General features: G+C 38.8%; 1 protein-coding gene and 1 pseudogene across 2 annotated transcripts in view; one reads left to right on the top strand and one right to left on the bottom strand.

The window, feature by feature from the left end:
• MAGI3 (membrane associated guanylate kinase, WW and PDZ domain containing 3) overlaps positions 1-23,721 on the bottom strand; it is a 179,053-nt gene that overhangs the window by 20,299 nt on the left and 135,033 nt on the right. For both annotated transcript variants that reach the window (XM_015595537.2, XM_015595538.2), the window contains exons 8-15: positions 20,128-20,222; positions 14,873-15,061; positions 12,609-13,214; positions 11,242-11,273; positions 9,013-9,169; positions 6,720-6,811; positions 4,561-4,753; positions 2,382-2,570 (exon numbers count right to left, since the gene is read on the bottom strand). In XM_015595537.2, coding sequence (XP_015451023.1) covers positions 2,382-2,570; positions 4,561-4,753; positions 6,720-6,811; positions 9,013-9,169; positions 11,242-11,273; positions 12,609-13,214; positions 14,873-15,061; positions 20,128-20,222 — 1,553 coding nt within the window. The remainder of the gene's footprint in view (positions 1-2,381; positions 2,571-4,560; positions 4,754-6,719; positions 6,812-9,012; positions 9,170-11,241; positions 11,274-12,608; positions 13,215-14,872; positions 15,062-20,127; positions 20,223-23,721) is intronic.
• LOC112469112 lies at positions 5,490-5,605 on the top strand (annotated as a pseudogene).

The raw sequence follows: 23,721 nt of genomic DNA, 5'->3' as shown, positions 1-23,721 counted from the left end.
GAGGCGCCTCACCCCAGCTTACCCCGGGCCCCGTCTTCTATCTATAAGAGATGAATGGAGGTCCAAGAAGACTGCTTGCAGGGCTGCTCAGCATTCTGTGAGATTATTAACTAGCACTTCAGTGAAATTATCAATTCTGGTTTTGCACCACGACTGCAAATCTCAAGTACATTATATAAAATTCACTGACAACCTAAGCCTAATTTACCATTCAAGCTGATAATTAATGAGCTGCAAACACTCATTTCCTGCCACGCACTAGCTGCTGCCTCGATTTTACATTTTAATTGGGCTTTCTTTCCCATCTCATTACTCAAATATTAATAAACTTTTTAAAGGTTCTTTTAAAAAAATCAAGAGACAGTGTGACAAACAATCTTACAAATAACAATAATGATGATGGCAGCAGAAGCTACAACAAGCAGCGGCAGCTAACATTTGCGGAAGGTGCAGGCTAAGGGCTTCACGTGCATTATCTCCTTTAATCTGCAAGCTCATATGAGACAGGAAGTGTTAGCATCTTCTTCATTTTACAGAGGAAACTGCAGCTCTTAAAGGGTAAGTAATTTGTCCCGGATCAGACGGCTATTAAAAGACCTAAGCGAGGTTTGAATTCGAGTTTGTTTGATTACAAAGTCCAATACTTAATGGCACCATCTTATACAGCGATCTACGTGGTACACAAAACCATCAAAATACGAAGAAAAAATTTAAACGAATAGGTATACAAATACTTTTTAAAATAAATATGAACAAATAAGCTATTTAACATATATTAAAATGTAATATAAATTCTAAATATAAACAAATCGATATAAAAATGTTAAACGTATTTAAGGAATGGAACTTATTTTACTAAATTCCTCTACCTTGCTTAGTTTTATGGTGAACACTAGACTCTCCCCTAATTTTTATAGTGCCAGAGAAAGAATATCTTCAATATAAAAAGTGCTTAGCATCCATCACACTGAGTAATATTCTTTCACTCTTTTGGTTGATCTGAAAGCCCGGGATCATTGTACAGTATTCGAACGGGAATACGATTATCTAAAATGGTCATTTGTTTTTGGAAATACAGATTTCCAATGATACAACCTAAAATCCACCTAAAAGCTGCTTTCTTCCATTTTTCTGACACAGGCCACATAATCATCCTCACAGCATCAGTGACAGTTCCAGTTCCAAGTGTTACCATAGCAACTGCTTATGGAAAATGGAAAGCAGTATCAGTGAGCAGTGACCTGACACTATAGCAATAACTCATCCATGTCACAGAATCTTCTTCCTTTACACAATTGCATTAATTTTAGCAAGATTTTTGCAAATTGGTTTGGCTCACAACACTTTCCTGAAAGTGTTTTCTTTTTTTACTGAGATTTTAGTGACCACCTAGTCTAAAAGGATCTCATTTCTCAAGATATAATCAAATCCACTGGCAAAGGCAAGAGTCCATTTTCACATGTTCAAAGATTGTTATCATTTGACTCAGAAAAATAAAGTTACCAGACAAACGTGAGACACAAATATTCATCTGGATTTTACAATTATACCTAGAGATAAATCTTAGAAACAGCAAAACAAACATTTAATCTGCAGAATCATAACGGCCTTGAACATACAAGAGGTAATTCCTCTTTTGTTAAAGTAATTAATAGATAACATTCATCCTTCCTAGATGAGACTATTCCATTAAACCAGGTTCAGGATATTTAGATTAATTTTTCAAGGTTGACAAAATTTTTACCTTTGGATGAAGCATGATAAAGGTAAGAATGCCTCTTTACCATTCAAAAAGGTCTCTTTAGAGCTAGGATATGGCTCTAAAGAGACGATTATGGCGATTATTATTAAATAACGCAAAAGGACAATCTAAGACATATTTAGGTCAAGATTTCTCTAGTAATCTGTTTTGCTTCTCAACTGCTTCTAGCATTTAATTCATTTCTGCATACACAATTTCTCGTAACTTAACAGATCTATGCCCCCATTTTTTTTTTTAAAAAAATAGCATTGTTCTTTCACTAAATCTATTAAGTCACATCCCTGACATACTGCCACAATATAATCTTGATGCAAACTGAGCTACTAAGACTTCTTTTCTGGAATCTAAGATGATGGATAAACCTGGAGTCTGGAAGGTTTGGTTCAGATTACCTAATTTATAAAAAAAAGAAAATATTCATCATTCTGAAAACGTTAAGTCTCTAAGGTAATTTGTACATAATTCTTAATTAGTTCCATAAACACCAGTGGGAGACTCAAAAAACAGGAATTGTGGGAGACTCAGAAAATAGGAATTATGGGAGATTCAAAAAACAGGATGTGGGAGTCTCAGAAAACAGGAACTGTGGGGAGGGACTGCAGGACACAGCAGCCCTTACCTCCTGGAGGCGGTTTGTTTTTGGAGGTGAGGATGACGAAGCCAAATCCCTCACTTTCTTTCCGCTGCAACACGACATCGTAGGCCTCCTGGGGCGCAGGCCTGGCTGGGACTTCGGCTCGGCTCAGGCGGGGAGAACCATTCTGTGCTGAGAGGAAGGCTTGAGGGCTGTCGTCTTCCGGTTGTTTTTCTACAATAAATATGATTGATTTTGATGTTTCTGGATCAAAATTTTTGATAACTCATTTTTGTGCTGGGCCTTTCTCTAGAAAATTTCATTTCTAATAACCTAAAACACAGAGCAGCAGCCCCCGCCTCACTCGGGCGTGAGCTGTGGACGTACTGAGTGCAGATGTAGGTAGCGGCAGTCCCCTTGACCTCTTAAAGGCTCTTAACATCAAAAATTAGAAAAAAGACACAATGTGACCTCATTTAAAGACAGCATTTCGAAGCTTTCGCAAAATTTGGTAGTGAAAAAATTCTTGAAATTGTTTTAATTCCAGCAGCGTTTTTAATCTTGACCAGCAATTCTGACGAAAGTTGATAATGAAAAACAACACCGTACACTTCCTTTTAAAAATCAACTTTAAATATAATTTAGTGCAGGGGCTGAAATGTATGCCATTGGGGAGGTCACTGCGGCAGGGGACGCTGCCCATTCCCATCTGAGAACAGTTGCCACCTCCACAGGCTTTGCCTAATGCATCATGTTTTACAGCTGCAGTTTCCTGCCTGGTGACGTCAGATGAGTTACCCAAGGGCGGTTTGCAGGCACATGGCACGCTGTCCGCATGAACGGCAAACTCCCAGGCACAGATTAGGTCATATGGACTCGCCAGCAAATGGGCAGTTAATCTATACCTTTTTCCCCTAGTCAAGAATGACACAAGTTAGTGCTGATTGATTTTTTTAAAAGGCATATTCTGTGCCATCATTTGATATAAACCATTAACAACAACTGCAACACACTGCCATCAGTGAATAGACATGTATAAGGTCTCTTCTGGCTTAAAATCTACATGATTATGAGAATATGTTTTCGAATCTCAATAAAGTGCCATCATTCCATCCAAACATTAATGAAAAATAAAGCTTTTTTTTTTGTATAATGCATGGTTAGAATGAATTGGTTTAATGTCTCCAACAATATCAAAGTACCATGAAACTGCCTCGTGATGCTGTCCAATAGAGAGCCAACCTCTAGCTGTATAACAGCCTGTTTTTCACTGTATGTAGTTCTGTTCTGACTCCAGCACAAGTAGAGGCAACACTGCGTTCACACCTCTAACGCCTCTCTGTACGTCTGGCATTTATGAAGAGAGGCAGGTCTTTACTTTGGATGTTGCAATCAGAAACACGGGTTCCTCATTTTTAAGACTAATTCAGATGTTCGACAAGTCAACACACATTTATTGACGTCCACTCTGTATCCAGCAGGCATTCTTCTAAGTGCTGGGAATCCGGCATATAACAAAATGGATAAATGTGCCTACTTACGTGAGGCTTAGTCTTGTGCTGCAGGGTCGTCTTTTTAAAATTTTAAAGTGGCAAGAATTTACTTCTAAAAATCCCTATTTAATATTCACAAAGCTATTATGAGGAAAATGTAAGAGTCGTCTCCTAGTGTAATGGTTTAGCTCCTGGGCTCTGTAATTAAACACTCGTTTTAAATCCCGGCCCTACACTTACTAGCTATGTGTCTCTCAACCTTCCGTAAGTAACTGTGAAAACTAGATAATGAGAGTACTTACACCACAGTGTTATCAAGATTAAATAAAAGAATCCATGAGTCTGAGACATAGTAAGCACTTGATAAATTCTGTCCTGTTTGAATAGTTAAGATTCCATCAGGGTCCAAAATCTTTTGATATTCAGTGAATGGGAAATCTCAGTATGACTGACTTTGTAATTGTTTTTAAGAAACAGATTTAACCTGATAAATTCATCAATATATTAATATTAACATAGAGGCCCCAAGTTTATTTCCCTTTTTGTCAGTATTATTATTTCTGAATGCTTTTGACCTTCATGGCCTTCCACAGGAAGGCCCCGGATGACACCAAATAGGTAATCTCATGCACCATTGAATATAATATGTAAAATAACCTGCAAAACCACATAGAAAGTGGACTCAAGTCACTTTGTTCCTTTAACTTATCAGAGTGGAGAGGTTCGCGTACCACCATGGAAGATCTTCCTTCTGACGGTTAATAACACGTGGCCGTTTCGAGCAGCAGTTGTCATTAGGTCTAAGACTTGTTTGTGTGATTTGCCTTTGACAGGAATTCCGTCGATGCACATGAGTTCATCAGCCGCACGGAGCCGACCGTCCTTTTCCGCTGCGCCCAGGGGAATGATGGCCCCGATGTATATCTGATAAGATAACAAGGTGTAAGTTGGTCTGTGCGGCCAGCTGAGACCCACAGAGAGCCTTCACTCAGGTAATGACTTCCTGCCTCAGCGCTGTGCAAGCGGACAGATTTTTGTAGTTCAACCGTGAAAACAGACTTCAGAAAGGTGATGATATCTTAGAAAGTGACCATCCTCCCAAATGGTCCCACAAATAGCCACATTACGTTGTCCCTCTGGATCCTCTGGGTTGAGTCCAAAGAAGATAGAAAATACAAAGTCGCTCGATAACTTAAAAAGTACCACCATCACTTCCTTCTCAGCAAAACGGAAACGTTAAGCTCAGGAAATGCGATTCTGTGGTGTAGCTACAAAAGTAAGAAAAGTCTATTGCCACCAGGAAAGTTTTCTACACACTGCTCATGGCAACTGGGATAATTCTTACGATATTCCCATCACGTGTAGCTATCAGTACAAATTCTGTATGTAAAACAGAGAAACATTTCTTATTTCTAAATCTCAAAGCAGTAAATATTTTAAGAGTGGTCCAAGGTCCTCTTGTATCTAGGGAAACAGATCTAGTTCATTCTGCTTGTCGGCTATAAGAATCCTATAATGAGGGACGTGGTTCCATAGTGTAGTCTGCTTTATAGCAGAAGATCTTGGGTTCGCGCCCTAGCGTTCCATAGTGTAGCGGTTAGCACGTCTGCTTTACAGCAGAAGATCCTGGGTTCGTGCCCTAGCAGAGCCGGGGTCCATGGTCTACGGCCATGCCACCCTGAACAAGCCCGATGTCTGATCTCGGAAGCTAAGCAGGGTTGGGCCTGGTTAGTACTTGGATGGGAGACCACCTAGGAAGACTGTGTGCTGTAGGTATAAAAAAAAAAAAAGAATTCTATAATGAGGTAGGTAATCCTGAACATTTGGGCTAGCTTCAGAGCTGCTAAAGCCTGACATTTAAGAGAAGAGAAAGGTTTCTCCCAGGTTGAGATAAATTCTTAAAGTGTCTAAGTGAACACTATGAGTATCAATAAAATAGAAAGCAATGAACAAAATTACATCTACCATCAGAAACAATCAAGGTACCTTATATTTGCACTACATGAGGCAATCTGCCTTAAGCTTTTTTGGTCTCTAATGATTACTTTGATTGTAACCAATATGACTAATTAGAATATACTTCTACTATGTAAAAAAATTTTCTATTCAGAAATAGAATGAAGCCAGTCATTTTAAAAGACTGTTGCTTTCCTAACTTCTACGCACGATAAAATGTAGTCTTTCTTGATATTATTCTCAAATTCTACAAAGCATATCATGTCCTTGTTATTCAAACTAAGGGCAAAACTTAAAAATAATAACCACTACATTTGTAGTCTAACTTTACATGAGAATCATGTATAAATAAAATTCTAGATTTTAAATGCTTTCCAAAGTTACCCTCATGCTTTCTGAACGGAAACATTAATTATTTTACATTCTTCTAGTTGCACAGGTAACAAGTGAAGTGGCATGCAAACTACTGAGCATGAAAATGTCTATCCATTAATAAGATTAGGTGGCATAACATGCACGGTTCATGCCAATTGTTTATGGAACATTCAGAAGATATAGTGATAGAGAATAACAGGACTTTGAATTATAGGTCTCCTAGAAAAGGAAAATGTCTTCAAATCTGTTTAATAAAGGCAAAAAAGAAATAAAAATGTCAAATAAACTTTAGGCACATAGAGAAATTAATTAATGACTGTCCAAATTGTAGCTTACACATTCAGTTTTTATCTACAGTTTTAGCCTCAGCTGTACCGAGTTAACTAAGGGAGTATGACACTAAGAAAAATGCAATTCTTCCTCATATTAATGAAACTGTTAACCAAAATCTTTTAAAAAAATCAAAAATAGAAAACTAAATCAAACCATCACATTCTACCAAATTGCCACTTAAAAGTTTTGAACAAGAACAGCCAAATTCTCAAGTATTTAAACTTACAGATTGGTCGGGTCCATCTCCTCCTAGCACCCTGAAGCCAAACCCTGATTCCTGTTTCCGAAGAAAAACATCCAGATCTTTGGTGTTTGGTGCTAAGAAAAACCAGAAAATACAAAAAATAATAAACACTTAGATTTATTTTAAAAGGATTAAAATACAGCAAAGTTCACTATTTAATAGAATAATACTATAGAGTTCAATAAACTATACCCTTACAACTTTTTGACAGGTGAAAAATTACACAAGAGTATATATAAAACCACAAAAAGTTCAATCGTGAATCTTTGTTTTGAGCTCCAAACAAAACTTTGCATCAAGATTGCCGAGGAATATTCACCCTCACTTCCACGTACTCGGTATTACACTGCCATTAGCTCCTAATGCCTTCAAATCAATATTAAACTCCGAATTATCCAATTTGCATTTGATATCTGATAGGTACAAATTATTTAAATTAACACTTGGGCAAATCCTGAAAAGAGTGCCTAGAATAAAGAATAAAGTATCTTAATTCTATTCCTAACTTAATACCTTTGTTTCAGAAAAGCATTCTGATTACTTAGCCTACTTTTGCAAAATGATATTATTTTAATTTATTTATTTAGCAATGATATTTTAAAAGACAATAAACAACAGCTAATACTCATTATTAGCCCCATTTTCTAGCTGAGGAACTAGTGCCCAGTGTCTTGCCCAGTATCACACAGTAGATAAGTGGCAGACTGAGATTTAAACTCAGCTTGATTTCCAGGGTCCAGGCTCGTAGCCCACACGATCTTGACCCCAGAGGGCAGGTCGTATTTACCAGAATATTAAGTCAGGAAAATCTACTTTGAGACTAAAATTTTACCTCTGGGAAAATATCATTGTTATTTATAAGAAGTATTCACTAGGAAGGGAAAAGAGAAACACGTCAGGGAACTTTATAAATAAAGTGAAATGTTATATAGGATAAATCCTGGCAATTTTCCTTAGAAGCAATCGATCTCTTTTGAGATATATTTTCTATTCGAATCACAGAACTTCAGAGATAAAAATGACTCACGAGTCTAGCTCATTTACTTTATGGATGAAGACCGAAGGGATTGCTTAGTTACACCAATACTAAGACTGTATCAGGCCAAGAATGGGAAGATTGAAGAAAGGTGTTCTCCATAGCTATGCAATTTAAATGGTTGCTGTGCCATGCTTATGCCTGGTTTTCATCTTTCTAAATACAGCCTGGGACTATCAAGCTCTACAATTGGTTAAATCCGGATGAAGTCAATTATATATAATATTTCCATCTCCACAGATGGACATGTTTCCCAAGGTAGATTTAGATCTATTTCTTAAAAACAGCTACATTTTAAAAATTTTTAAAAATTAGACCTACTTGAATCTGTAATTTTACTATGGAAAAGGTTATCATCAGTAAGTTATTAGCATGAACATGAGCCTTCCACGCTCGCCCTTCTCATCTCTCAGCTGGGCTCCATAAGGAGTCAACTCTTTGGTGTCCTCAGACCGCACACCCCTCTGATTCATCCTCCTTCACAGTGCTGCCAGGAAAATCTTTCCAAAACACAAGTCCCATCATAGCATCCCGATAAGGGTTAATACTAGTCCATGGCTCCCTATCGTGTCTCTGACCGACTCCGGCTCCTCTGGGCAGCACCCCTGGCCCTCCCCAATCTGCTCCTGCTCCCCCATCTGGCTTTTCTGCCAACCACGCCCAGCAAACTGAGCGCTGTGCAGAACCCAGGCCATGCAAGGTCAATGTGCAAACGTTATTCTTTCTTTATTTCCCTCTTATCTGCCCCATAAACACTTGTCTTTGTAGACTTGGTTAAGGCTTACCTTCCTATCTGACACTTTCTATTACCCGCAGTGGTAAAATGGACCACTCTCTGCTTGGGACTCAGTTCAGCCAGTCCATCCTTCTGTTACTGCACCTGTTAGGCTGATTTGTACTTATTTCCTTAGGAATATTTACCCTCACAAACACTGATTACATATTTGTCCTTTCCATTTAGGTATAATCATCCTTCTGGGTGCAGGGCCCATGTAATGCATTTATCTCTGTAGTCCCATTACTTACGATGATGTCGGGGAGACGGCAGGCACTTAATACATGGTTTTGAAAACAATGAATGAATGTTGAACGTGAACGAAAGAAGCCCAGAGTCAAATTAAAATAGGAATAAAGGAATAACTTTAACATGGTTTCGAAAGATGGGAAGGTCTCAGTTTTTTTAAAAAAATTCACATTAATTTTTCGCACGCTCTCCTGAAATATTCCACAACTACTTACGCTTATCTTCATATAAAGTCTTAGATTTCAGGTAGACTTCAGAAGGATCCAATTTCGGGGATCCTGACCTGATAACGCTGGGCGGAAAAGGCATAGGCTGGGGAATGGGCTCATTTATGGCCTCCAAACTTCCTGAATTTTCCTTTTTATCTGTTTTCTGAAATGGAAAAGGGCCTTACTTAGTATTTTCAAAAACCGGATGGTTGATTATTTCATAAAACTGTTGCCTGAACTGGGCATGTCGACTGATCACAGTTGCAGAGGTGGCAGGGTCACAGCCCCAGAAGTTACAGTCTTACGGGGATTCACTTAAATAGCCACATGTACTTGGTTAAAACATGTTTAACTTAAATTTTAAAAAGCTTATAATGCTGTCAACTGAAAGGCCTTAATTAGTCCTATGTTTAGGCCATCTTGCCCTGTTCTCCACCAAGACACAAACTGACTTTAAGATAAATAGGGATATAACACAAGGCAGTAAAGAGAGAGAGAAGACCTTCATAAAGTTCTCAGTAAACCCCACCGCCCCACTCACCGAATTTAATTCCCGGTGAAGATGTTAAAGATAACATTCTGTCTAAGCAAATGAAAGAGCAAGTGTTAACTCTAATTTAGATTATGAAGATGACACTGTGAAAACCTGAATAGCCAATTCAAATATCTTGAGGAGAAACGCACCACTGCTGGGCAATCTGATAAGGGAAAATGGAGTGGCATATTTTCATATTTTCCCATTCGGACAGAACTCTGCCAGAACAGGCAAGCAAAATGCCTTCTCTAATATATCGACTTTTCCGTGAGAAGAGCTGGGAGTTGCCTGATGATGCCATGGACGCGCTCTGCTCGCTTGGATCTGATGGTCCACTGAGGCGATCGGTTTTGAGAACAGCTTGTTGTCCTGAATTACTGTGAGTTAGGGGAGGGGGATTACAGATGTTCATGATAAAGTAATTAATGCTGACGAGAATGCAGGAGCAGCAGCCTGCCAGGGAGCAGGCAGGGGCCAGGCACTGCCAAGTGTGCCAGAGGGGACCCTTTGCTGACTCGGACCCAGTCTGATGGCGGGGGAGAGAAAAGCGGTCTCCTCCCCGTGGCCCCACATGTCCCGTCAGAGCAGTGAGAGGTCATCAGAGACATCCATCAACTTATAAACCGTGAGGGTCACCGTGGCCGCTCTGGCATCCATTATGAAATAGATATGGGGGCAGGAGTCAAAAGCGATGACTAGAGGAACCAGAGAAATGTAGAAAAATATACTGCAATTTTAACCGAATAGGAAAAAAAAAATTCTGTTCACTGTACCTAGGTGGCACAGTCCATAAAACTGAGCGTTTCTTTCCTTTTGATCCATAAAACAGGAGATTTGCAGAGGGTCCTATTTGGTGGGCTAGAATTGATTTGTTTTACATCTGATGGTCTTCCCTTTAACAACTAATGGTTTATGGCTATGGACAACCATCCTTCAATTGTAGATGACAGATTCCAACTCAAGCAAACTACAACTAAATCAGGAGTTTATACACAACTGCCAGTACAGCCACGCCCTCACAACCGTGGGAGCTTAAGCAGCTACACACGCGTACCTAACAGTTTCTTTCACAGTGGTATGTGGTGCAGCCTGTTTTTAGTTAGGTCTTACTCACTACACAGGCCCTTAAGAAGGCTTCTTGGTTATTCAGAAGAATGGCACAAAAAAAAAAAATAGAACTGTTTTAAGTCAGACAACCTGTCACTTTGATAACAAGCAAATTGAACACAGCAGGCCACAATTCTCTAGAAAGTCTCCTAAAAGTGAGAAGGTTATCTACATGTGGGTATTTATAGTCCCCATGAAATTATCTGAGGCTGCCACATCGTCCCTTCGGGCATCAGGGAAAAGGTGTAACAGTTACCATCTGCCCCATCATTTGCTCCTCTCAAACACAAAGAAGCTAAATGGCCCCTAGGCAGGCACCGCAGTGTGTCCACATTTACTGTTTAGAGGACAGGACTGTGGGTAGCAGGGGTTTCTAGGATTCCTCTAACAGAGGACATCTCCTCTCTAGGGGGCTTTTTCTAACTCAGGGGCTTCCCTCGAGTTTCTGACACAAGTCCAGGGCAGTACGGCTCCTGAATTCTTCCAGTGATCATCACCTTACCACTGCCACCATGAGCTGTCCTTACAGAGGGGAATGTGACATTTCTCTTGGTGTGTTGGGAAGAAGCATTTGAGGTTCACTGTATACTCACCATTTTGGCAGTTTTAGTTGGTGAAGGAGGACCTTAAAAAAAATGAGCCAGATTTTAAAAAGAGGAAGCATTTCCAGATCACAAATACTGCTAATGTTTATGATAAACTAGCTTTGAATTTTAGTAGGCTAGTAAATTCTATCTCTGACACTTCCTATGCACTGGGCATTACATATATATAAACATATATATATATATATAAAAAATGTGTACATGTAATATATATATGTATATATATCATCTTTTCATTTTTATGACAAACTTAAGATATAAACATAAACATTTATATTTATAAATATAAAAGATATAAATACCATTTTATAGATAAGGTAACCAAAGACTCAAACAGATTACAATTATTCCCTATACCGTAGAACCAACAGAACAGGGAACAAGGCAGGAAACTGACATCCAACCTGTCTGACACCAAACCCTGGCCTCTGTCATGTTTTTTGGGACCCTGGATAACTCCAGCATTCACAAAGAGATTTTCACCTTGCTCTGAGCACATTCTAACATATCACCCAGAGAAGAAACAAAAATAGTTCAAAGAAATGAGACTACCAAAAAAAAAAAAAAGTCCCAATGAAGTTAAACTGCTCATTTGCCTCAAAAATGAACACTAAAAGCCAAAGAGATAAAAGAGTGAAGGGCCAAATTTCAGTCTTTAAAATACTAGTTATCCCTAAGTATGAATTTAAGAAAGCCAATTAAAATGCAAACTTTGTGATCAGTTCTTAGAACTAGATTCATAACGTCTGAGAGCAGTCCATATTAGTTGATGACCTTGGAAAATAAAAATTATATTTCACATGAGCACTGAGGGGTTTAATTAACATTTATGGACAGACATTAAAGCTTAAGATAAAAGCTTTATGGGCACAAGCTTTCATGATTGCTTTCACAGATTAACACACCATTTCACATTTCACTTCTTTGCAGAGATGCTAGCTCTTTTAAACATCTTACAGAGGTCCAGATGAAGTACCAGTGATGGAAAGAGTCAATTTCTACTGTTGTCATCAACAGAGAAAATGAAATTAAGAGGATATATTTCATTTGAAGTAGCACAATGCTACTTCTCAGTGTGACTCTCTTATCGTTAAAGCCATAAATCAGATTTTAAAAAGAACACAGAGGGATAGCAATCTATAACGTATATGAATGAAATCATTAATAACTAAAAAAAAAAAAAAAACTGCTGTAAAAGATACTGCATAGGGAAGCAGTCAGACAGAACCGTAAGGAAAATACACGGTAATTGCCAGTTAGGTCTCCTGGGAAGACATTCTGACTTGTGAAAAGAAGGACAATTAACAGATGTAAATGCATAAACAGTGAAGATTCTTCCTCGTGCTTTTACTCACCTCCTCGCAAGATGAGCAACGGTACATCTGCACCTACTGGAAACTGCTTTAGCACCTCTACCACTTGGAGATGTGTTAAATTCTGCACATTTTGATGGTAAATTTCCTTAATTATATCCCCTTTCTGTAGGCCTGGACACCACTGACTATCCAATATCATCTTCACCTTCTGTCCGGTTGGGCTGTCGGCGATTGCAAACCCAAAGCCTTTAGGGCCCTTAATCAGAGGGACAGTCACTAGTTCGGGCTGGGAGTTGCCTGATGATGCCATGGATGCTCTCTGCTCGCTTGGATCTGATGGTCCACTGAGGCGATCGCTGACCAACATGTGTCCTGGTTTTCCATTCTGGTCGAGAATCGCTGCTCCCGACTTAAAATCCTGAGTATTCACTCCCGCCTCGCCCTTGCTCAGTGGCTGTCCGTTGATTACAGGAGTAACAGCAAGAATATCCACAGCAGGATCCTCGCTGTCATCAGGGAGTGGGTAACCGCGACATAAAGTGAGGTTTACGTACTGGTTGACTGGTACCAACTGAAACATCTGCACGACATCTGCATGGGTGTGACCAAGGACGCAGCTGCCGTTGATGTCCACAATGACGTCGCCTGGTAAAAGATAATCATGTGAAAAATATTCAAACCACCAAATAAGTTCATTTCTTTTACTGGGGGAGACAAAGATAACTTAAATTCAGCTCCTAAATTTGAATTCTGGACACCTTTTACTGTTCATTAACTGCTGAAAAGATAGTTTGAACAGACATGTTATTCTTCCTTCTGTGACTCTTCTCTAAAAAGAATATATAAATATATAATATCTTAACTATCTTTGTAGCAAAGATTTATGACTTCGAGCTCAAGCGAATCACACAAAAAGTAACTGCAAATTCATATCATTGTTGGCACATCTTCTGAGTCATACCTACGTGGCTGTACAAAGCTAGGCACACCGCAGCGAGTAAGAAGAGCGAGTAACTCCACCGGCTGCTTGTATTAACAGGTAATCTTTACACGCCACCTTGTTTCTAGATTTTTAAGAAGCCACTGATTCAATGTAGTTAAAAATTCATAATGTAGGGCTAACAGGAATAATGCTGTTACGAACAGATTTTCTTTTAGCTCCTTTCTGTAGAGAGTTTCAATTTGCTGTAATTCAGATTTCAAAAGGAGAAAAAGCAACGAAAAAATCTGACACAGGTAAAGAACATTATTGAGACGCTACAAAGCTAAATTAATCTTGGGAAAGTTGGTTTTGCTTCCTCGATTTTACCTTTATTATGACCACTTTGGCTGCAGAATCACTACTAGACAGTCATCAGTTGTGTATTTTTTCAATGCGGCCCTAACTTTTAAAATGTGTCGTCTGCTGTCTCACCCATTTGTTGCTTTCATTTGAATATAATCATTTAAAAGGTTATTGCCAAATAAAAGTGCTTTAATTTGTTCTGATTGTACGTAGGCTTTAAAAAAATCAACATGCGTGGTATTTAAAAACAAATGTTAGTCTGAGGAAATTTGTTCCATAATCTAAGAAGATACAGAAATTAGACAAATTAGACTAATTAGAAACAAAGTTTTGACTCCCTCTTCCTTGGTTAAAGTTCCCCAAATTTTCATGGAAGCATTGCATTCCTATGTAAACTAGATAACAGTTTTAGGCAAATCTGTATCTATGTTATAAAAAAAGAAATTTATACAGCTACAGCTGTAGAAATGATAATATTTGTGTCTAAAATTCTTAATGTAGCTGCTTAATTTTACTAACAACCAGTGAGACTAAGGAAACAAACAAACTAGACTTGGGAAAGAATTGTGGGATATAACAGCGTTTGGTCAATCACTATACACATCGCAATGGATCATTTTTCAAATGGATTAAAGGTAAATGTTAGATGGCTCCAAAAGTACCCTACATAATCAAAGAAAACCAAACAATCAAATAGTGTTCTGAGATGGTTCATAAAGCTTTACCTTAGTACAGCCAAAGAGCTTTCTCAAAATTATACGAACTATTCAAAAATTAATACATTTTATCGTTTCTCTCAGTTTCCACTTATTTGTAAAGATGGTCCTTCCTCAAGACTAGTTAGTATGCGCTTAATTTAAAGGATGAACTATTTAAATACAGCACTCTCCTTCAGTTGTATAATTTAGTTCTCCCTCTCTCTATATATACAACATACACATATATATTTATTATATGTAAATACATATATCCTTTCGCTATAGTTTTTGTTTCCAGGGAATTCTGAACACCTGGTTACCTGGAGCGATTTTCCCGTCCTGTGCTGCAGGGCCGTCCTTCAGGACGTGCTTCACTTGCAGGAACTCATCGGGCCTGTCTCCACCAATGATGGTGAAACCGAATCCCATCGCGCTTTTTTTCAGTGATGCTCGAACAAGGACACCTTTCAGCTGGGATGGATCTCGAGTAAAGTGAGATTTTTCCATATCTGTGCCAGAATGAGAAATGGGTTTGAGAACAAAAGTAATTTCAGTGAATACAGCCCTCGAAGCCAATATTCAAGATAGTCTATATACCTTACATTAACAAACCATAAAGAAGAAAAATTAGAATCCAATGTTATGGAACAGTCAGAATTTAAATTCGCAAATTAAATCACTGAAAAAACCTTAAGTAACGAGTCATTTCTCTTTTATAGGACTCTCCTATGATATTTGAAAGGTAAAAGCACCTACTTTATCTCCTCCTCATTGCCTTGTTGGTACCTACTTTCTCTCGCCCCAAAGAGTCCCTTATAAGAAGTCAAAACGGGAAGGACAATGTTTGTTACTCAATTCTTGAAAGTCTCGGACACTCACTCAGCTGTTCATTTCATCAGAATAAGCATCTACTGAGCTCTAGATAGAAAATGCTCTACTAGCGAGATGAAGACAACTGTCCCAAACTTACGAAAGAGAATATATGAAGAACTTAGAATTCACAACTCAGGTTCTCTGCAGAGAGAATTTATGTCTGAGGAAAGGAGAATCACTAAACTCAGTAAACAGTTGCCCATTACTTTCTTTTCACTCATGTTTAGTGGCTCCTTTAGGAAGAAAAAGACACAGCTCCATTGAAAAGTCTGTTTTCAGAGGCTAGATGATTCTAGAACTAAGAGTGACCCATATATACAAATAACGACTCCCTTCTCTTCCCCAGAGTCTTTTACTTTGAGAGGACTGAATGGTACAGATTTATGATTTACGAAACACAGTTTAAATTAACTTTTTAAAAGATGGTTTAAAATTTTCTGCCAAATATTTTGTAACAGTTCTCCTGAGATATAATTCACATATGACAGAATTCAGCCATTTAAAGTATATATAAATCAAGGTTATGCAACCATCACCGCAATCCAATTTTAGAAAACTTTCTCCTTTCTCAAAAGAGAAATCCCCAGGGCCATTAGCAGTCAGTCCCCCTTTCTTCCCAACCTGCACTCACATCCGTGTCTTTGGCACCCACTAATCTACCTCTGTCTATAAATTTGCCCAAATCTGGACATTTCATATAAATGGAATCACATAATAATGTGGTCTTTTGAATGGCTTCTTTCACTTAGCATAATGTTTCCAAGGTTCATCTGTGTTGTAGCATGTGTTAGTACTTTATTTCTTTCTATTCCCAAATAATATTCCACTGCATAGATATATCACATTTTATGTATGCGTTTATTAGCATACATTTAGCATATGTTAGCATGCGTTTGGATGCTGGTCGTTTCCACTTTCTAGCTATAATGAATAATGTTGCTATGAACGTTCACGTTCAAGGTTTTGTGCAGACGTATATTTTCATTCCTCTTAGGTATATACTAGGAGTGGGACTGCAGGTTACCATAAACATATCATAACTATGTCTAACATTCTGAGGAACTGCCAAACTTTTGCAAAGTGGCTGCACCATTTTCCTTGTCCACTGACAGCATATGAGGGCTCCAATTTCTTCTCATCCTTGCCAGCACTTGTGACTGTCTGCCATTTCGGTTATAGCCATTTTGTTTAGTTGGATGATATCTCACTGTGGTTCTGATGCCATTTCCCTAATGACTTAAATGAACAGAGTGGCTCGTTTCATACTTAGCTCGCACTCAGCACTAGCATCAAGCCCAGTTATTTACGTATATCTGCTGCCGCTGCTCTTAGCACTAAGTGTTCCAGCAGGTAAGCATTCAAGCTTGTTGCCAGTTAGAAGGGAGCAATTCTTGGGGTGCTCCAGCTGGTTGTACAGGCCATACAGTATGCAAGTAGCTCCCTCAGGAGGCAGGGCTGCCCTGGAAACATCGACCACAGGAAATATCATTTTGTTTGGCCAGTCCCCCTGCTTGTGGTGATGCCGCCGTGAACTCCTGAGCTCCTGTTGAGTCTCGGACACTCAAACTAGCAATCTGAGTCTGGACAAGATAACACTTTATATAAAAAAAGTATTTAACTGACAAATTCAAAGCCCATTCAGATATATAAGTTGATTATATCAGTACCAGATTGTAGATAGGATCGTTTGTTGACTGTCTACCTAGACAAAGACTCGGGGGACAATATCATTGGAGAAATGTAGCTTTCTTGTTTTTATGTCAAATATTGATATATTTCCGGTTAGCTGGTTCACTCTCCCACGCTCTAGACCCCATGAATACTGGAATAAGACTGGCTTCTGAGGGCTTAGAAAATCGGGAAATAACGGATGAGATCCCAGATGTGCAAACGCTAAAGGGGGACACTCACTTTTGTAAAGTATCGATAAAACAGCCAAAGCCCATTAAGAGTTGGTCAGAAGTAGGTTTTATCAGAATTAAACATAGAAAAGTGAGACTAAGAGAGGAAGAAAGAAACGGTCTCTCAGGCTAGCAATCCTGATTTTAAATCCAAGCTTTGTGATTTAGTTGAGCGATCTCAGAATGTTACTTAACCATCTAACTCAGTTGCCTTATCTCTAAACGGGGATAATCATACTTAATTCATGGGATGGTTACAGGAATTAAACTAGGCAATGCATAGAAAGCATAAGAAACGGTGCCTGGCAAATCTAAGTGGCTCGAGAAATGTTGATAAGCAAAACACATACACACAGTCTAAGTGAGGAGGTTCCCTGGCTCACGGATTTGGGTATTTTGTCCCTGTGGCAAGTATATCCTTGGGATGGAAGCATGAGACAATTGTAATTTGATGCCGGCAAGATATCCGAATGGGGAAAAGAGCATTAATAACCTTCAGAAATATTGTGAGACTTAAATGAGATGATGCATATAAAGCATCCGATTCAGGACCTGACTCGGTATCTCAATAAACGTAGCCATTATTCTTCAAGGACTAGCAGAGCTCCGTCGCTTCGAGAAAGCCCTTCTTGTCCTCTCATAGTCAGATGTAATTCCTCTCTCCTTTGTTCCAAACATTACTATTTATGTCTCTATTATTATACTTTACTTAAATTATATATCTGTTTCTCTGCCTGAATTGTGAGCTGCAGAGAGACAGGTACTGAGTTATTAGTCTCCCTTTAATGCCCAGCTCTTAGGAGAGTGCCCGGTTATTTAGATTCTTAAAACGCACGGTCCCTGCCCTCAGGGAGCTCAGAGTTTAGTATCAGAGAGAAGTTCTCTCCCGATGTTTGCCATGGAAGACGGGCATGCGGGCACTGCACGTCGTGATACAAAGAACTCTGCATTTAAAGCCAGTAAAGCCAGGTTCAAAGTCTGGCTTGACACTCGTTATGATTCCAAGCAAAAGGCGTCATCTTTATTAACGTTTCAGTCTCCTTACGTGTGAAATGGGGATTCTTCTCTCCGGTAAACATCCTCCGTCTACCGTCCCTCAGTCAAAGCTCTCCACGCAGCTGGCCGCACCCGCCGTTCCCACTTCTTCGCCTCCCATTCCCTCTTCAATCTGCTGCAATGTCACTTCGCTCTCCACTAGCACTTGCCAGAGTGACACGACGTTCATGTTGTCAAACCCAATGTACACGTTCCGATCTTCACCTTTCTTGACTTCTCAGCAACATGACACACACAGTCAACTTCTTTTTAAAATTCATTTCTTCTCACGGCTGCCTGCCACTACAACCTCATCTCCTGTCACTAGCCCACAGACACCCTACGCTCTAGCCACTCCCACCTGCTCTCCGGCTCCTGGGCCATCATTTCATCATCTGTGGTCTAATACATTCTGTTCCTGCTTCCTGGTATGTCTTCTTGCTCCTCTAAAATTCCTATCTGTCTGACTTAACTTTTCCTGTCACTTCGAGACTCAGCTCAAATGTGTCGTCTGCTTTGAAAGTTCCCCTGCCCTCTTGACTTTCTCCAAAAGCAGAGCTGAGCACTCCCTCCTCTATGCCACCATTGTACCTTTTCTGTCTCTATTAATAACAATGAAATCTATTATTTTTCGGTCACCATTTGCCAGACACCATTGTAAGCACTTTACATGTATTAATTTGCATACTCAGAACTACCTTAGAAGGTAAGTGCTGTTATTTCTATTTTATAGGTGAGGACACAGAGACACCAAGAGTTTAGGGAGCTCATCCAAGGTCACACATCGGGGATCCAAACCCACTCCACCCCTTGAATATTTAACTACCATTCAAGGATGGCACCTGTCACCATGTATTGCAACCATTTGTCTCCTATATTAGACCGTGAACTCTTGAGAGCAAAACCTGTCTTATTCCTGATCTGTTTTTAATGCCATGTACCTAGCGAAGCACTGGGCATCTGGTAGGTGCTCAAGAATATTTGTTAAACTAATAAGTGTTTGCTAAATCAAATACAAAACTTAAGTGAGGGGACTATGTTTTTGAGGAGGAGCTCTAAGAAAGAACTCTTTCATGGACAACACAGATGGGGGGCTACTCCAATACTACACTTATGGCCATACAGACACCTGGTTATTAACGAGAGATGGAGGAGGGGAGGGGTGAGTAGAATGTAAGAAATTTCTGGGTAGATTTTTCAAAATACATATGGCTAGACTCATCAAAATCTCAGAACCTATCTATTTTTAAAATGTTTCTGATATTACTAATACCCTATCATCCCATCTGAGAATCGATGACGTAGGCAAAAATATGGTAGACTGATGTAGTATTTGTTCACATTGGTTCATGAAGAATCCTGAATGGTCACTGACATTAGAACAAAGCAGTTAGATTAGGAGGAGCTCATAATGAGCGAGAGATACAGGTCTGGCCTTGAACATTAGGGAACAACGTGATCTTCAAATCAAAACCTCAAACCCATAACAAGAACATTTAATCCCTTCTCCCAACGATTTCATACTTTCTATTGAAGCAGCTTGAGAAACATCTCAGTCTTCTCAAGATGTCCCAATGTTTTATTAAGATTAGTCCTATCTTCACAGGGACAAAATTTAGACATTCTCTGTTGAATTTCAAAGCCCCAACAATAAAAAGTTCAAACTCACTTTTATTAATTCGGCATGTAAATTGCATAAGTTACTCTTTTTATTTTTAATTTTTACAAGTTATCTTTAGAAGTAAAGATTGAGGCAAAAGTTCTACCTGGTTTTGAAGACCCAGTATCAGCCTGTCCTAACTGCTTTTTCCTTTTGGCTTCTTCCACTGGATTTTCAAACTGCGTTTTCTGGTTAAGGTGACTGTAAAATGTAGAAAAAAATGCATTTCAGTTTAAGATGAAAGAGTTACATTATCTTAAAATAGACTATCATCCCATTCCATCACCATAGTTTAAGGGACAAATATATTATCTCTAGGCTAAGGAATACAAAGAAGCTGACAGGGCATAGTGAAAGGGCTTCTGGCAACTAAGAAAAGCCCACAGATTCCTAGAAGTGAAAGCTGCTGAAGCGTTCGCTGTAGCTTCTTTATAAATGTACCTAATATAGCCAATACATTTTCAAAACTGTAGCAGAAGCCCTCATATCTAATACAATAAGAATCGTTGGTAACTAATTTTTTTAAAGGCAGTTAGTGGTTGGAGGGTTTTGTTTCTCTAAAATGAAGCAGCTGTAAAGACACTTCTGAAGAAATCTGAGTACAGAAGTCTAGAATTTTACGGTTACTTTTCAAAATGACTCTCCCGCATCGATATAGCAGCAACTAAGAGATTAGCTTTTATCAAATTATATCACAGAACTCTTCTACACTTAAACTTCTTCATAATTATATAATAATCACATGAATTTAGTAATTACAACATAAGTTCAACTGGTATTTCTGATTTGGGAACATTCACATTGACTCTTGGAAAGCATACACGTCTGTGGGGAAAAGCAGAAAAGCATGGGGAGGCGGATGGTAAGCGATTAGCCAACAGTGGTCAATACACTGTGGGCAAGAGAAGTTCTACAGAGGGAGCAGAGCATTGGTCGTTCTGGCAACTGGAAGTTGGCTAAGAATGCAACTGTTGTACAACAAGTGTTTAAGACCACAGCTTCTGTGTCTAACACAGAAGCAATGGGAATTATGTTCTAACACTTCCATAGTACAAACGTGTATTTCGGCCAAATGATATGCATTTTCCAGTAGAATCTATTTTAGCAAGAAGTGATATTCGTGAATACCAAAATTGAACATCAAATCAACAGAATTTCAGATGATGATTGTCTTTAGATGGGCTGAGTATTACCAAATCTTCACATGACTGGCCATTGAGAACTTTAACGGTGGTGGTGGAGGCGGGGACTACAGGGGCAAAATAAACCCCTCGGAGCAAGGTATGCTAGGTTTCTCGATGTCGTTTAAACGTCTAGCATTGTTAACCCTGTGACAGATGCAGTTATTTAGCTTCAGAGCTCTAAATATGGCAAGTTCTCCTTGACAGTCTTTGGGTTCTGATGTCGCTAAACTCAAGTATGCTTCTGCTTCTTACTACGAGGGGTCATCTTATCAATTGAGTGAATTGTTTAAGCCTCTGTGAAAATGAAGATCTTTGGTGTTAACTTAGGTACTATTCTAAAAAATTAGTAGGTACTGACATTTTACATAATCTTTCAAAAATAAAATAACTAGAAACTGACACTTAAAAAAGAATAAACCTGCTTAGAAAGAACCTTGGCTCTCTTTAATGTCATCGGCTAGAATGACTCACTTTGCCACCCAGGCAGTGGGACATAAAAAGTAGTAATTTGTATTTATACTCTTTATAATGTGTGGGAGAAGAGAATAGAAGTATGCAAATGAGTAATCCTTTTCTTGAAAATTCTTAGACAAAAGAATATAAGATTTTAGCGAAGGGAGTAATTGCATCTGTCACCTTAGACTATCTATATTAAAATGCCACCCAAAAAACAAAACAAAAAAAAAGTAAAAACACTCTCCTCCTTTTCATTTACTTATATGCACGTTATTATTAAGACGTAACAGATTTTGTTTTCTGTATAACTATAGGAAGAGAGATTGTAGATTATAAGAAAAATTAAACGAGGGTAGCAGACGAGCAAAATTAAATATATAATACATAATTTGGGATCTCATCTGCATTAAAATTCTGTGTATAACATGTAGATTTTTAAAATTCATCTCAGCAAACAAAATCATTATTCCTTCATGAAGGATTTGCCATTTTAAAGCAGATGTATATTTTGACTTGGTCACCTAAGTGCACCCAGACATTTACTGCAATACAATAAGACAACATTTCTCCAAAATATATATAAGCATTCTTATGTTAGGCCTGCCATGAAATTTTTGGACCAATTTTATTTTTAAAAAATAAATCAATCCATTTCAGAAGCTCATCCTCTGAATTAAATACTTACAAAGAAAAACTGCCATTGCAGTTGGTGTTACTACCACGAGTCTCCTGCCAAGAGCAATCATCGTGCCATCTGGTTTGACAAACTAAGAAAGCCAGAGAGTAGCCATTCAAGTAACAGCTTTTTATCTCCATCAGTAAACTCACTGCAGATAACTGCGGTAGAGCCTCCAAACCTAACTGATCTGGGAACCCGGCCACATTCCACAGCTCAGCTGACTCCCTGCTAATGTGCATCTTGAGGACAGCCTGCTCTTCCTTAATCTAATAAATTACCCTCCTGTAAAATGAGCTTGTCCTGGGAACGATCACACCAAAGCCTGTCGCTGCTGCCACTGTTGCCTCCAATGCAGGCTGTTTCACACACCTCCATGACAACTGAGAGCAGGTGACTTCAGGATTCGCCCTGAAGTTGCTTCCATATAATGTCCTTGCCTAATGAAAACCAGATCATTTAGCCCAAGATTTTAAAATAGGCAAATGACTTTCACCTCTTGACCGTGTATTCAAATTCACTTGGAACGGACAATGAGAGAATGAGCATCGTTATCTCAGAAACCTTCAGCAGTGTCCACGGTACGTTAAACTGACTGAAGCCCAATTTAAAGAGCCTAAACTACTAGGGAGAAAAATTATTATTTTAACTAAATATGCTTTAGAAAAAAATAACCAAAGATGTGTATAGTTTTCACATCACAATATCAGCAAGATATTATATAGTACAATGGAAATAAGATTAGCAGAGCCTTTCAAAGGAACCAAAACATTGATACAGTAAAGTTATACACCTAAGGGTCAAACCGAGTCATTTTCTTAAAATACAAGTTAGTTTTTAAGAAATCATTCTAAAAATCTCTCTAAACAGTGACTCAAGGAACAGCCTCCACATCAGAATAAAGACTATAGCACCTAGGTGCTCACCCATCCAGGTACTAACTAGGCCCGACTCTGCTTAGCTTCCGAGATCAGACGAGATCCGGCACGTTCGAGGTGGCATGTCCGTAGACTCAGAGATACCTACTTTAGAGATAAATACCAGGAAGTGGCACTTGTTTATACTAAGTGATAAAAAATTAACAAGTAATCATAAAACTAGAAGGTTCTCATGTCTGCTATTTTTCCAGGTAATAATATCATTTTGCCTTCACTACCTGAGCAATAGGGTCAGACTCCTAGTTTCCAGGTAAATAGTAACATTTCCGATGCAACTATCTGCCTGGTACGAGATGCCTGAGATCAAAATTCTATCTACAGCACTTGAAAAGAAAGCAAACCCAATGGTCATAACAATGCAGCAATAAAATAAATGAAGAAAAGGGAAAGAAAAATTAGATGTTGGCCTTATCCTAATTTCTCTGGCTAACATAGGCAGGTGCTCG

Source organism: Pteropus alecto, unplaced genomic scaffold (assembly GCF_000325575.1).
Source record: "Pteropus alecto unplaced genomic scaffold, ASM32557v1 scaffold106, whole genome shotgun sequence".
Lineage (NCBI taxonomy): Eukaryota > Metazoa > Chordata > Mammalia > Chiroptera > Pteropodidae > Pteropus > Pteropus alecto.
The sequence above is the reverse complement of the archived record's forward strand: the minus strand, read 5'-3'. Positions and strand labels throughout refer to the sequence as shown.